This window comes from Rhinichthys klamathensis, unplaced genomic scaffold, assembly GCF_029890125.1.
Source record: "Rhinichthys klamathensis goyatoka isolate OS25496 unplaced genomic scaffold, OSU_Roscu_1.1 h1tg000111l_1, whole genome shotgun sequence".
Lineage (NCBI taxonomy): Eukaryota > Metazoa > Chordata > Actinopteri > Cypriniformes > Leuciscidae > Rhinichthys > Rhinichthys klamathensis.
The window spans coordinates 15,440,084-15,456,575 of NW_026606649.1; the positions used below are offsets into that span (position 1 = coordinate 15,440,084).

General features: G+C 41.9%; 1 protein-coding gene across 16 annotated transcripts in view; it reads left to right on the plus strand.

The window, feature by feature from the left end:
- Positions 1-16,492, plus strand: part of rims2b (regulating synaptic membrane exocytosis 2b) — a 232,465-nt gene that overhangs the window by 87,058 nt on the left and 128,915 nt on the right. For all 16 annotated transcript variants that reach the window (XM_056254608.1, XM_056254605.1, XM_056254609.1 and 13 more), the window contains exon 6: positions 12,777-13,654. In XM_056254608.1, coding sequence (XP_056110583.1) covers positions 12,777-13,654 — 878 coding nt within the window. The remainder of the gene's footprint in view (positions 1-12,776; positions 13,655-16,492) is intronic.

Here is a 16,492-nt window from a genome sequence, read left to right on the forward strand (position 1 = left end):
CATCTATGATGATTATGTTTACACTATTGTTTTACGCATGTCACACTATGGTCTGTGCGTTCGCTTCGTTTCATTCACGGTCAATGGTTCGCGCTCGGTCAATGGTTCGGCTGCTTGTGAAATACGTCTGTATGAGCCTACATTTAGGCGCTCATTATTCGAAATTCTTAATGGTCAAATAGGGAATAGATGTTAACGGCCTTTTCTCGGAGCACGTCCAGCTCGTCACGGTATGGCCGCCGCGAATGCGCGTCACACAGCAATGGCAGGCTCTGACAAACACACATAAGTATGGGAAGCCAAACACACCGAAAGTGGGATGAAACGGCGCGGTGTTACAGAGTTCGCGCAGCGCGGACATGTAATCTGTGCGGCTCAATGGACCGAGACGCGCGAGCGCGACAGACTCGACAGCGCAGGGAGGAAGTGTTTGCTTGCGCGACCTAATCTCACCAGCGCCGCGCTGACCAATAAAACAGCACATCCCATATCGAAATGTACTAAATTACACTAAAGAAAATCGACCATTCCATAATATGTCAGGACTACTTAATATAGTTTCTACAATGCGCCTAGCCATTTGACCTCACTGATTTCCGTTAATAATAGCAGATGTTTATGGGTCCAATTTAAACGAATAGTGCCAAATGCGCTGTTTTATTGGTCGGCGCGGCGCTGGTGAGATTAGTCATTTTAATTTATTTGTTTCCCTCTGAAAATCCTCTCTTTTTCCCCAAATGAATGCAGCTGGAATTAATGCAATAAACATGTTTTTTGACAAAGATTTCAAATCGTTTGTTGTCTATAACCTGTATCAGAATGAGGTTCGCAATGGTGCGCCCAAAGGCATGGGTTGAAGACACAGTCAGTGGCGTCACGATATGCAAATTTGTTTAAATTCATACCGACGTAATCACCATGACCAAAATTGTCCTTTTTTTTTTCATTGAATTTTGAAAAAAAAAAATATAGACCTACCTACCGACCCTTTTTTTTTTTTGCTGTTACTGCAAACCAAAATATTTTTAAGGATGGCCTCAGGTCTGGCAGGAAGTACTTGAGAGCCCGAAATACTGCCATCATCTCTAGTCGGTTTATATGCCAAGACTGCTGATGGTCCTGCCATAGACCTGTCACCGAGCGGCCACTCATGACCGCCCCCCAGCCTGTAAGGGAAGCATCCGTCGATAGCGTGACGCGTCGACAAGGAACTCCCAAAACTGGGCCCTGGGCGAGGAACCAAGGTTTCTTCCACATGACCAAGGCACGTAGGCATTGCCGCGTGACCTTGATCGTGCGAAACGGATTTCCCCTTGGTTCTGAGCCACCACTGCAGGGGTCTCATGTACAGAAGGCCAAGAGTGATAACATTGGACGCAGCTGCCATGAGCCCCAACAGTCTCTGAAACTGTTTCACAGTGAGTGACTGGCCTAGTTTCACATTCTTTATATATACTTGCTGGAGACAATCGTGCTTGCATAGTTGTCGAATCCCACACTACCCCTAGAAAAGGGGTCCTCTGTGCTGGGAGGAGCACACTCTTCTTGGTGTTTAGCCATAACCCCAACTTCTTTATGTGTGACAGAACGACATCTCGATGCCGAACCGCCAACTGCTCGGACTGAGCTAGAATTAACCAATCGTTGATATAATTTAATACGCGGATGCCCTGGAGTCTGAAAGGAGCCAGTGCTGCATCCACGCATTTCGTAAAAGTGCGGGGTGATAGACCTAGGCCAAATGGAAGAACCCGATATTGGTACGCTTCGCCCCCGAAAGCGAACCTCAGGAACCTCCTGTGATGAGGATGGATGGATATATGAAAATAAGCGTCCTTCAAGTCTATTGTGACAAACCAGTCCTCGGACTGAATCTGTGTTACGATCTGTTTGAGTGTAAGCATCTTGAACTTGAGTTTCTGGACTCTGCCGTTTAGCTGACGCAGATCTAGAATAGGACGTAACCCCCCATCCTTCTTGGGAACGATGAAGACTCTCTGCTGGTAGGAGGAACCCTTTCTATAGCCCCTTTTTGCAGAAGCGTCAGCACTTCCTGCTCCATAACCCGAGCCCACCGTGGGGAGGACCCCCAGAAATCTGGGCGGACGAGAACCGAACTGAATTCTGTAACCCTTTTCTATCACATGCAGGACCCACTGAGAAATATCTGGCAGTAGTTTCCACGCTGCCATGAATTCCACTAAGGGAACCAGTCTCTCGAGACTGGCCTCAGGATTTGGTTGAACGGACACTTCGGCGCCCTGAAGCGGCGAACCGGCAGGGAACAACCGAACTGACCGTTCTACGACCCTCCTCGGAGGACCGTATGGGGACGCTGACACCTCGGTGCCCTGAAACGGCGAACCGGCAGGGAACAACCGATGTGGCAGCGCTGCGATACCCCTCAGAGTATCGCCCCCCATAGGGCGCCGAGGAGGAACGATTTCTCGAAACCGTCCCTCCCCGGAGGGGACCACCCTCAGAAGTCTGACCCCTTGTGAGTCAGGACTTCTTCTTAGTCCAGACTTTTTTAGAGATGACAGTCCTCAAATCTTGCCTACCCCTAGCTGGCCTGGACTGCGACCGCCACCCAGGTTCCCCAGATTGTGGAGGAGCCCGGGCCGCGACGCTTTGTTTTTGGCGCACTCTGCGCTGTGAGGAGCTGGTACTCGGCTGAGGCTGCTCGGACTTAATAAAAGTTCTACGGCCGGCAGTCTCAGAAACGTTTTCAAATCATCGAGGAAGGAACCTTTGGAACGCAGCCGACTGCTTTTTTGCATCTTGAAACCTATCGACGACACAGTTGATAGCGTCGCCGAATAAACTGGAAGGCGAAAGCGGAGCGTCCAACAGAACAGACCTATCCTTATCTTTGATATCTGACAGATTTAACCATAGGTCTGTTGCACAACGTAATTCTCGAATTACGTCTGCACTCACTTCCTCACGATCATCAATATCTTTCAGCAGATCAGCCTGGTACGCCTGCAGGATAGACATCGTGTGCAGGCATGACGCAGCCTGACCTGCTGCCGAGTATGCTTTACCCACCAGAGAAGATGTAGACTTTAGAGGTCTGGTGGGTAACGTCGGGGCTTTTAATGATGACGCTGACTCGGGAGAGAGATAGCTCGCGAGCGTCTCTTCAGCCCGAGGCACCGTCATATAACCATAATCAGCAGCACCTAACACATTGCTAGGATTGCAGATTGCACATTGCAGTGTGGAGATCAGGAAAGAACGGTAGTCCCCGACGTGGAGGTAGTGTTCTAGATTGTAGAAATCTTTCATCTAACAAACTCTTCTTAGTAACACTCTCAGATTCATCGGCTGGCCAATCGATCTTTAATCTAGCTACAGCATGAGATAATACCTCCAAAAGCTCCTCATCACCGGAGGTATGAGCTGGCGAAGACTCATAATCCCCCATGTCAACACTGGCGACATCCAGTTCCTCAGAACTGGATAGTCTCAGCATTGGTGCCTCGACCTGGGAAGGAGAAGCCGCAGCGCGGGCTCCTTCCTGGGCAGAGGCACTGGATCCAGCAGGTAAGGGCTGAGAAAGGGCGGGGCCCGTCTCAAGCCCCGCTACTAGATCCATATGCGAACCCCAAGATGAAAGCCGCCGCTGTGCCTCGGCGACAGCGGGACCCGCACCTCGGGGAACGCGAACCGAACCGTCCTCCTCAAAGAACGCCCGGCGGGAGCGGAGCGTTCTCATAGATAGCTTCTCACAATGCTCACAGTCAGCTCCCTCGAGAACTGACTGGGCATGCTCCACTCCCAAACAAGCCACACAAAGCTGATGTGTGTCCCCACCCGTGAGAAAACGAGGTCAAGGAACAACACAACGCTTACACTCTTGTTTCGCCATAATAATGATATATATAGTGTGCTTGACAGACAACAATAAATAGACAAAGACAGAGTACAGAGATCGCTTGCTGAAGGCAACAGAAGCTGTCGCGGTCTGTTTTCAGGGGTGCTTTATAGTTTCCTGGTCTATGACGTCACATGACGTCCTGCTCTCTCATTGGACTGATTGTACAGAGGCTTCACGACGCAATCACGCAGAGCATTCCCACCGCGTCTCAAACGCAGCTCGAGTTCCCTTGAAAGGGAACTTCCGTTTAATGCACTTTTGTACGGTATAATGGTAAAGTGACGTATGGTAATGAATGGCATCATGTACCTTGAAAAAATACCATGATACTGAATTATTATTATTTACTATTGTATTACCATGGTACAGTACATGTCTAAAAACCATGGTGTGGCTATGGTACCATCTAAAAAACTGTGATGAGACCATGGTATTTTTAATTAATCATTCGTGTACCTCTTAAGGTTTATGTATTGAATATATATTTTTCATACTTGCGCCCTGATTTCTTATTGGAAGGTCTATTTACCTCACTGTTGTGGCTGATTCCCTGAATTTTCTGCACCTCTTTTATGGAGTGTGTCCCGCTCTACTGGGGTATGCCCTACTTACAGTGTGTGTGTGTGTGTGTGTGTCTTGAGATGCTAATAAGGCAGTCTTAGAGCTTTTACATGGAAGCAGGTCAGACGCATCCCCCTTGGTGAGAGGCTGTGATCTCTGCTGCTGTCTGATCACTGTGTGGAGGGTCCAACGGGCCGATCACAACACGAATGCTCTGCTGAAATCAATGTACTGGGCGGATTTGATTTATACCATCTGTCCTAAAATGGGACTGGATGATGAACCTTTCTACTAGGTTAGCAACATCAGTTGAGAAGGTGCAGTGTGTCATTTCTCGCTTTTAAAGTGGTTTTCAATCAGGGGACCGGGGCCCACTAGAGGGCCTTAAGATGACTTAGATTATTTAATATTAGACAAATCTGGATATTTATCATTTTATTTCTTATTTCTGGAAATTTCATCTTATACACTACTGGTCAACAGTTTGGAATAATTACGTTTTTTTTGTTTTTGAAAGAAGTCTCTTATGCGCACCAAGGCTGCATTTATTTGATCAAAAACAGTGAAATTATGGAATATTATTACAATTTAAAATGTTAATATATTTGAAAATGAAAATCATTCCTGTCAAAGGAATCAAATGTGCATAACCCTTCAGAAATCATTCTAATATACTGATTTACTGCAAAAAAAAAAAAATATATATATATATATATTTAGTATTATCAATGCTGAATACAAACAGTTGTGCTGCTTCATTTTTTTGTGTGTGAAAACTGATGATTTTTTATAATTCTTTGATGAATAAAAAGTTCAAAAGAACAGCATTTTTTTAAATAGAAATATTTTGTAACATTATAAATGTTTTGTTTGTCACTTTTGATCATTTTAATGCAAAGTATTGATTTTATAAAATATTTTTTTTTAAATGGTAATGCATCCCGGATTCTATATAAAACTGAAGCAGCTGTTTTCAACATGGATAATATTAAGAAATGTCTCAAATCAGCATAACATTTCTGAAGGATTTCTGAAGGATTATGTGACACTGAAGACTGAATGCAGGATGTAGGTGGTTTCCAATTTATTGCTGTGCAGTTGCTTAGAATGTTCTAGGTGGTTTCTAGGGCATTGCTGTGCTGGCAAGGTGTTTACACAGATTTTACACAGATTTTAATAGCACAGTGGTTGGCGTAAATGCTGTCTTAACTTTAGGTATATATTATGTCCTAGCTACATAATAAATAAAAACACTAAAAATACATAGCATTTCAAAATACAATGATTACACTGTTTAAAAGCCTCAGAAACCTTAAATACTACATAACACAGGAACAGTCAGACATGACTGAAAGTGATCTGACTTGTGATTCAGTAAGCGAGTAATTAATTCAGTAACCACTCTCACTGACTCGTGTTTTTGATGAATTGGAAAAAAGACTATAGGGTCATAAGAGTCATTCCCTTTGCTGCCTACAATGCAATATTAATATTTTCACATTGAATTTAAACCGCAAGCTAAAATATAATTTATTCTGCAGTGGCACTGTTTAGTACAGTGTTCCATTCACACTGGCAGATAAATGCAGGTGTTAAAGAACTGTTAACACAACCTCAAATTATTAAAATCTTTAGAAAATCATTTTGGTTCTGAATAAGGTTCTGAATACAATTCCAGTCGGGCTTCACGGTAAATCAAAAATAAATCCGAAATCATGATATGGCTAAGTGCAATTATCAAATCACGAAGGCTGCAATTTTATTAAATAAATATATATGTGCTGTGTGTTTGAGAGAAAAGCACGGCACTGTGCTCATTTACACGTGAGCAGCAGTTCTGAGTTTGAGTCGCTTGGAAACACAGCATATACCAACCATCTGCCCATACTTGTAATGAGAAGTGATTATTAACAAAAGAGAAGATTTAAGCTCCCTGCGGTTTTGTCAAAATTTAAAATTGAAGAAATTAAGCCATAAATATTAGTATTGTAATTTTACAGTTGTTATGTAAAATAAAGTAATTGTTATAATAAAAAAATCTTGATTACAATATTAATATTTATTTTGTTTTTATATAGTAATTTTTATATTTTTATTTAATATATTTTATTATTATTATTATTATTATACAGCCATACTTATATACAATCACAACATTTTGGCCAAATTGTGCAGCGCAACAAACATGAACAGCAAACAGATTTTTTTATCACATTTTAAATTCTCAATCACAATTTTTATCAGAAAAATCGCAATTCGATTTTTCCCTCAAATCGTGAAGCCCTACATTCCTTACTATACTTTTTTTGTCGATACTATACTTTTTTTGTAGATATCTGCATGGGCTATTAAAATAAAATTAATTTTAACATAAAATATACACTTAATTTTTATATAATTGTAGTACACCCACTTAATTAACACCAATCACCTACAGTGTATTATATGTCACTGACTGTAGGTGGCGCTATGTTCTCACTGTCACACAGATGCATTTATGCACACATGCTCACAAGGCCCTGAGATAATCTGTCTGCTGAGAAAGAGACTGGACTGTTGTGTTTTCCTCAACACACACACACACACACACCAGATTTATTAATATTTGTGAACATGCCCACACCTGCTCAGAGCTCAGGGAAATGTCCCCCCCGCCCCCCCCCCCCCCCCCCCCCCCCCCCCACACACACATGCATGCAATTGCTGCATATACATGCTGAGACAGCCAAGTTATATGTGCTGATACATCATATCGAGAGAGGTTTATTTCACTGGGATATTGTGTCGCTTTGTTCTTGGAGTTTCCCGGGGCAAAGAGGAAGATGATTATGCCGAAATCCAGTCTTGCACTCGGAGAAGGAGTTCCCAAGCCGTACAATTGGTAGGCAATAACCGTCAGGCAGCCAGTAATCAGCTAAGTACCATAATCCTCCTTGCAGGGTAAAGTCGTGCTTGACCTCCAGCTAAATACAGCCTGTGATAACAGCATTAAATAGTAACACTGCTCTCCGCTCCCAGAAGCCTTTGCTCCTCGTGCGTTCGGCCTGTCGGCACCCGTCGGCACCTCTCGGCCTACTTCGGCTTTCTAGAATTGACTCTTCGCTCCGGTACGGCCTGACCGTAACTCCTCCGTGTGTGAGGGCATGCTGGGAGGGGTGGATGATGTGCTAAGCTAGCAGCTGCTGTACTACGGGAGTAGTGCTTGTGTTTACTGTAGTGGTGACCTGGTTTCCCCCCAGCTGGACCTCTTCAGCCCTTCAGCGTAGCGGTGTGGTGCACAGCGCTCAAACAGGGATTTGTGGTTGATGCAGCCACACACTCAACATGCTTGCGCCCGCAGCCCAGATGTGCAGCTCTTGACTGACAGGTGCGTGCATGCGTGACGCGCTCGGCCATGGAAGAATTTTTTTTTTTTTTGCCTGTGCAGCGTTTGTGTGACAGTTGAGTGGCTCTCACCGAATGCTGCTTAGTTGACGGTTTTGTGACAGGCGTACAGATGTTCCGAGACGAGTAATTATAACGCCTGAGTAATGCCCGCACAGAGCTGGCCGTACAGTTAGGAAAGCTTATCATGCTCGTGGTGAGGTTTGCATAGATATAGAATTTACACTTATTCAATTTGTCTTCCTCTTTTTGTCTCATTAAGATGCTGTTTTGAGCATCCTAATGGGGTTGAGTTCCTTTCTATGCAGTATCAATGCCCTGAATGTGAACATATTATTTTACTATATATATTGTTATAATATACACTACTACTATTCAAAGGTTTGAGGTCAGTAAGATAAAAAAAAAAAAAAAAAAAACTTTTATTCAAAAAGAATGCATTTATTTGATCAAAAGTGCCAGTAAAACGTTTATAATGTTTTAGAAGATTTCTATTTCAAATAAATGCTGTTTAAAAAAAAAAAACTTTATATTAATTAAAGAATTCTGAAAAATAAAAAAAATATGAAGTGTTTTCAACATTGATAATAATAAATGTTTCTTGAGTAGCAAATCAGCATATTAGAATGATCTTGTGACACTGAAGACTGGAGTAATGACTTCTGTTACGGTTTAAAATATATTCAAATAGAAAACAGTTATTTGAAATATTTCACAATATTACAGTTCTTACTGTATTTTTTGAACAAATAAATTCAGCTACTTCAGAGACTACTTTAAAATATATGTTCTAATGTGTTGTATATGTTCTAAAACCAGATGTGATGTTTTTATTTGACTATATTCCATCCTATTTTTGTAACCTTACTGAGTTAATAAATTGTGTTTATTTACAAAATCATTTGTAAATGTATTACTATACATTGTAATTGTTATATATTTAAATTACTTCATGACCTCATGATACTAAATGAACATAAAATAAGCTAAATTGGATTTTAAAATTTGTAGGGACATAGTTAGTCATTTGATTCAACTCTAACACAAGCACTATTTCAGTGGAAATGAGGAATCAGTGTTTGGGATCTTTAGTTCAATAGCCATTGTAAGGAATTTCTATACACAAATAGTGCAATACTGAAGTTTTTTTTTTTTTTTTACCTGGGTGTAAAAATACTGTTATGTACACAGTCATCTGTGCTCAAGATGGCCTTTATTTTAAAGAAAACAACCTCCAATGTTGTAATAGTGTACTGTACACGTACAGAGAATGTTATAAAATATTCTCCTGCTGTGTCGGGCTGCTCTGGGGTGTGTTTCCCGTACGACATAACTCAATGCTTCACTACCATAGTAAGATGCATCGTTAAAGAAATCAACTAGCTAGTCACGACTGTTTCCCGAAACCATATTGTCGCAAAGTGGTCGTTCAACCACGTTGGTTTATGACGTCACGCACGTGGTGAAGTAATAATAACTTATTTTAATGAAACTGTTTGAGATCGAATCAATGCTAGATGTTTTGATATAAATTACAGACATGGTGTCTGAGGAATATTTCTATATTTTTCTCAGTTATTTCGCTTATTTACAGATTCAATCAGAGGCTCGTTCTTACTTTTGCACATGCGCAGTCTTCAAAAACGGTGCTTTAAATCTCTTGACAAACTCAAAGATGTAAATTACATTTTTATGTATTCTAAATAAAAGACACAGGTTGTACTGAATGTCAGCTTGCTTATTTTGCTCAAGATACGGATTTATTAAGTCCACATGTCATGGAATCTAGAAATTATGCTTCTAACCACAGGTCGAGAGGTTTCGGGAAACATCGACTCGTTGAACTATGCTGATAACGACGGAACTTGCGACCATAGTTGGCTAACGATGCTTTCGGGAAACGCACCCCTGATTGAGAAGCTCATAGAGCTTTGCACAGGGTTAACATTGCAATCATGATGGCTCAATGGTTGATGTCACAATTTAGTCATTTAGAAATCATTTAGTGCTGGAATATGGTACAGCTCAATATGGTACTGCTGCTGACTCTGCACACTAATTTAATGATGTATCGCCCGTGTCAATAAAAGTAAAATGTTTGCCCATGCAAAAACTCCCTACTGCAATGGTAAGGTATTTTGGGTGGTTGCCAAAGTTTTCTCGGTGCTTTACTGATGCTCAGTCACATGATTTGAAGTATCATTCGTGCCTAAAACACAAACAATGAGAGATGAGTTACACAATGAAGTTTTATTTAGGGTTTATTTAGGGTAATGGGTTTGCTCAAATCACTAACTGTAAGTATGAGCAATAGTAAAAGTGATGTTTACTTTTACAATCACACCCATCCCATTGTCTCCTTTTTGAAACAGTGCTGGAGAGTAGTGGCATATGCTGTAAGTGACACTGGCTGGCATGACATGACGTAGGTAATGAGAAAGAAAGAAAGAAAGAAAGAAAGAAAGAAAGAAAGAAAGAAAGAAAGAAAGAAAGAAAGAAAGAAAGAAAGAAAGAAAGAAAGAAAGAAAGAAAGAAAGAAAGAAAGAGAGGTAAATAAACTCAGTGTGACATAGTTCTCCTCATGATTGTGGCCAGAGCCGAACTCTCTGCTCTTAAAGGTTAACCACTATGAAACCCATGGCTCAAAGGTCTGTTATGGCAGACAGTTCCCAGACCACCGAACCCGATCCAACTGCCCACTCTCACAGTCCCTGTGGGCTCCTCACGATGAAAGAGCTCCAGGGCAGGAACAACAGTGATGCTTGTTGACGTATGCCTGCTTAAACAAGAGAGTCCTGAAGCCAAATGGGTATGGACTCTTGGGCAGTGAACTTTAGGTGACTGTTTGCGTCAAACAGTTTAGTCTGAGGGTCTGGTAATTATGCATAGATCAGGATGGCTTACTAGTTCTAGGGGTGGCTCGATACCACTTTTTCATGTCCGATACCGATACCACAAACTTGAGTATCTGCCGATACCGATACTGATACAATACCATACCATATTTTTCTCCCTCTTAATTAAGCTGTTAATAACACGTTTGTCAGGAGGATGCACTGTGATTAACCTAGCCATCTAAAAAGCATCATGCTCAAATAGTGCAATAAATGTTCTACTCCCCTAAAGGAAGAAATACGTAGCCCACAACATCTACTGCTGCTTAATTTTTATTAAAATAATTTTTAAACAGAACTTGTAGCAGCATTTTTAATTATTCAGCACCATTCAATTAATTAAATTTAAAGTCCAACTGTGCAAATAAAAAAATATATAATTCCAGTGCCAAATACTGGATGTAACACAAAACTCTATGTAGTCATAACTTAAATAAGTATAACCTACCATAAAAATAATGGTATCTCCATTATAAAATGTACAATAGAACAGAATAGTACAATAAGCCACTCACAAATTAAACTCTACTAGGCCATTACACCTAATAAAGGGGAAAAACATTTTGGGTAGACAGTCCAAGCTCTAAAGTTTTTCACATGTAACATCTGGGGATCATAGGTGTAATTTGAGGGTGCGACATGTCCCAGCCACTTTTTCTCAGGATCGATATTGCCCCCCACCACTTTTGAAACATTATGAGGCACAGATGTAATACAAATAAATAAAACATCTCCATTTAACAGAGCATTAATTAACATAGTTAGACCTAGCGCTAAAATGTGTTTGTTTTTTTAAATCAAGCTGAGCGCTCGTTGCCGCTGCTATCAGTTGCACGGATACAGTGTTCTCTTGTGGCGCGCGCACAATCTTCACTCGGACGCGCTCCAATCTATCGCCGTTGCGGAGACTCACAAAACAAAATGCACACTTTTTTAAAATAACTCCACACAGCTGACATGATAATTGCTGACAGGTCTCACCTTACTCGTTCTAGCTACTGTTCACGTGACGCCAGTGTTGCCAAGTCAGCGCTCCCTCTCACACCCCGAAACGCGATTGGCTACTTTTTAAAATGCAATTGGGCGGGTTTTGTTGTGAAAATCTGGCGACCCTGCGTGCAGCTGCAGCGTGATGCATGTTGCTCATCTCTCTTTACGGCATGTCTCTCAGGTGTTGTTAAGCATTTGTTTGACAGTTTAGGACTAGGTCCGTGGTCGTATCGGATCGGAATATACTCCCGCGATTCATACAATATCCGATCCAGTGATTTTGGCCAGTATCGGACTAATACCGATACCGAATATCGGATCGGCGCACCCCTAACTAGTTCAGGGTTTTTTTTTAATGCCAAAAATATTTTTATGCATAAAGGTTTATTTATACTGTGTGAGAAAAAAAGTGTGACTTTGTTTCCAAAATAAAAAAAATTGGCTCTATTGTAATTGTATTGAAGAAGAAAAAATCATTGAAAAATATTTATTTTGTATTAATTCTATAATTTTATACCCTCTAGAATTGTGTGGTTTTCTGTCTATTAGAGTAATATTAGATGTTGCAACCTGAGAAACATTTTCCAATGGAATGAGATTCCCTCCACGAAACTGAATGCAGATTTGATCTTTATTTTTTACTGTTAAAATTGAGGCTGCCCATGTAATAAAGTAATCATGATTATTCTCATGATTTCTGACCAGTCTTTAGCATCCTGCACCATGAACATGCTGAGACCTTGTTCCAGTCTTTAGTGCTATATCCAGCTATTTTTGAACACAAGAATGCATCCAACGTGAAACACATCTTAAATGTGTCTTGGGTATTACCCTAAATCAGAGTAATATACAGTGCTTCCTTAATGCAGATTAGTTGTTCAGACAACTTACCCTCTAGTTAATTTTTTAAGTATGTAGCTTTAAACATCTCTTGTCTGAATTTCTTGAAGATAAATGGAAGTGCCCGAAGCTCATTGTGATGGTCTACATTAGTTTATTTGCTTTAGCCTTGCCTCACTGTATTGACTAGTCACACTGACATTATTTTCTTTTTCCGTTCTTAGAAACAGAAGCCCATCAGCATCCAGGGACCCAAACGCGGCATATAACCAAAGGGAGGGGGAAGGAGGATTGCAGTATGCCCCGGCTGAAGGTGGCATGCCTCGCTCTCCGTCCGACTACGGACGTGACCCTGGCCGTTCGCCAAGGAGTTCAAGAATGTACAACGAGGTGGGAGATTATCGAGACAGTCGAGGACGCTGGCACTCGCAAGGCCAGCGTTTGGACGGCCAGTTAGACGACTATGAACTCCAGAGGCGCCGTGAGGAGGAATACCAGGCCCGTTACCGCAGTGACCCCAACCTGGCACGCTACCCGGTCAAACCCCAGCCCTACGAGGAGCAGATGCGCATCCACGCCCAGGTGTCACGGGCTCGGCATGAGCGGCGCCATAGCGACGTCTCACTTGCTTATACAGAACTTGACGAGCCTCTGCATGGCCCCGGTCTGCGGAAGTCGCGCCTCCCTCTATTGGGAGGTCCAAGTCAACTCTCATACTCTGAGGACAGGAGCTCACCGGGACATCGGATGTCGAATCATAGCCCACCAACACCACACCGCAGCCCTGTGCTGGGTGAAAGCCGGCGAGGACTGGCGGAGCCAACAAGGAAACCCATACCCCAACAGCACCACTTGGACCCTAGCTCAGCTATGCGCAGGAACAATCGGGACAAAATGGATAGCATGCTGCGAAATGACTCCCTAAGCTCAGACCAATCCGAATCGGTTCGGCCTCCTCCACCTCGACCCAACCGAAGCAAACGCCTTGGCAAGCTCAGAACCATGGGCAGCTTCAGCAGCTCAGAGGAGGAGTTGGCCACCACACCAGAGTACACCAGCTGTGAGGATGTGGAGCTGGAAAGTGAGTCCATCAGTGAAAAAGGTAAACGCTGCTGGCTGAAAATGAAAATGAAATAATTTCATTGTTGACTAAGAACATTTGAAGTGTTTCAGTGAAAAAAGTAATCTCAGATGTGACTCCTGTTATGTCAGTTGCCTAGAAAGAGCTGTACCTTCATGGTGCTCCAGAGCTGATGGTGGCAGCAGAGAGTTTAATGATGTTGTATAGATTGTTTAGGGAGACAAATAAAAGCTAGTGAAACAAAGGCTGCATCCGAAATCGCATACTTTCCTCTATATAGTAGGCGAAAAATAAAAAAGATGTTCGAATTCACAGCACTCATAAAAGAGTCGGCAAAAAGTACCCAGATTATCTATTTCTTCCGGCGAGATTCTACAGTGTGCATACGATGGACACTTTACTATCCCATGAAGCCACGGGAGAGGATTCATGAATAGTGGAGAAGCAACTTAACTGATGCTGGTAGTCACATAATAATGGCAACATGGTGAATGTAGTAGGCCTATGTCCTGATTACATTCATACTACACACACTGATACTATATAGAACATACCTTTTTAGCGGTTGTAGATTACTTATTCTAAATAAGAACCTATTCAAGAGAGTATGCGATTTCGGACAGCCATAGCCTGCGTCTAAAAGCTGAAAAATGATGCCTTCCCAAGCGTAGGAAGGAAACAAGGCAATCCCGAATCCAATGATTCTGCCACATTCTGTCTGCTGCGATACCTTCATCCAATGGATTTTTGAAGGCAGCATAGATGTATTCTTTGTTGCCCATATACCATCCTGTGCTGAAAGTTGTGGTTGGTGGTCAGTTTGTGTGTAAATTAAGGTTTTTGAATGAGTTTTTCAACTTTTGATTTCCTTTTCTAGTGCGAAATTAGTATTATAGTAATTAAATATGTGCTTAGTTATCACCAAAGCTTCCTCTGTTTTGTTGTAGATGATTAGACTGTTATGCTTCCTCAGAAGTCCTGTCTGAAGTCAGTTTTGTGAGATACCTTTGTGTGCAAACACTGCTGTGAAGTCATTGCCTGATAGTAGAGGCAACAAGTCAGCTGCCTAAGCTTTTGGACGTATCCATAAACATGCAATTACTTAGGGCACCTTAAAGGAATCAACAGTCAGATGAATTGTGTGGTTTGGCATCCTAGATCTTAAAATATTTTGGTTACATTTTGGTTCTACTCGGTTCTCCTTCTTCAATGAAAGTCAGTTTTGCCTGATGAATGGTTGATGAATCTTTGCAAGGTTTTTTTCTTTCTTTTTTTTTTCAGTTGTGCTTGATGCAATTGCAATTGTAGAATTAAAGGGATAGTTCACCCAAAAATGAAAATTCTGTCACCATTTACTCACCCATCAAGTTCTTCTTAACCTGTATGAGTTTCTTGGAATGTTGGTAAACAAACGGTGCTTTTTTCATACTATGGAAATCAATGGGGACCAGCAATGGCTTGGTTACCACCAACATTCTTCAAAATATCTTTTTTTGTGTTCAACAGAAGAAAGAAACTCATATAGGTTTAGAACAACTTGAGGGCGAGTAAATGATGACATAATTTTCATTTTTGGGTGAACTGTCCCTTTAAAAAGGTTGTTAAAAGCAAAATGTCATGCTTAATGCATTTTTTATTTAATGAACAATAATTAAACCTTTAATACTGTATGGCTATACCATAACAGACTTTGAGAGACTATCAATGGGTGTGTGATTGTGAATGTGATGTTTTGTAACGGTTAGTGATGTTCATTTAATTTTTTCCCCCTAACCGGCAACCGAAGCTTGTTAAGCCGATCATTAACCGTTAACCGACAAGATTATGTTAAATTAGAATTAAATTAAACTAGAATAAATAAGTGTCTGTTACCAATTAAAAATAACAGAATCTGTTTTCCAGGGGTTCAGTTTTACATGCGCAAATATTCACTATATACATCTGCAGCTCTTCAGTGAACGGAGAAAAAACAAATAAAATTATATATATAAAAGAAATAAATACGCAAAATGTTTCACTAAAATCATTAGAGAGAAAAAAAAAAAAAAAAAAAAATGTGCAAGTAGTAGGCTATATGGTGCTAAACATTTTCATGCAAAATAAACCGTGACGGCAGAATGCGGCATCCTGTTCCCTTTCAAGGGAACTTCGAGCTGCGTCAAACGCTGTGGGAACGCCCCTGCGTTGTGCGTCATGAAGCACGTATGGAATCAGCCCAATGGAGAGACGGAACGTCATAGGCGGGTGACGTCATCGACCAGGAAACTATAAAGCACCCCAAAAACACAAGCGCATCAGCTTCTGTGCCTTCAGTCGCGCTATATGTGAATCTGTCTGAATGTAAACACTGTGTCTGTCTTTAGTATTTGCTAGGCAGGAGTTATCACATTTACACCACACAAACAATTTTGTATGAGAGACTATGGCGAGCGAACGGCATTTAAGAAGTGTGTTCCTCCCTGCTCGCGCTATCTAACGGGCGGGGATACACACGTTCTTTGTGTTGTTTGTTTGGGAGTGCATTATGCCCAGTCAGCTCTCGAGGGGGCTGGCTGCGAGCATTGCGAGCGTCTGCCTTTATGGACGCTCCGCTCCCGCCGGGCGCTCTTTGAGGAGAGTGCTCGGTGCGCGCTCCCCGCGGTTCGAGTCCCGCTTCTGCCGAGGCTGAGCGGCGACGCTTATCGTGGGGATCGCAAATGGATCTTTCAGCGGGGTTAGAGACGGGCTCTGCCTTATCTCTGCCTTTACCTGTTAGATCCAGTGTCTCAGCCCGGTTTGGAAGCACGCTCTGCGGTTTCTTCCGCCCGGGCTGAGGCACCAGTACTGCAACTATCTAACGTTAGTTATAAAAACTAGGAG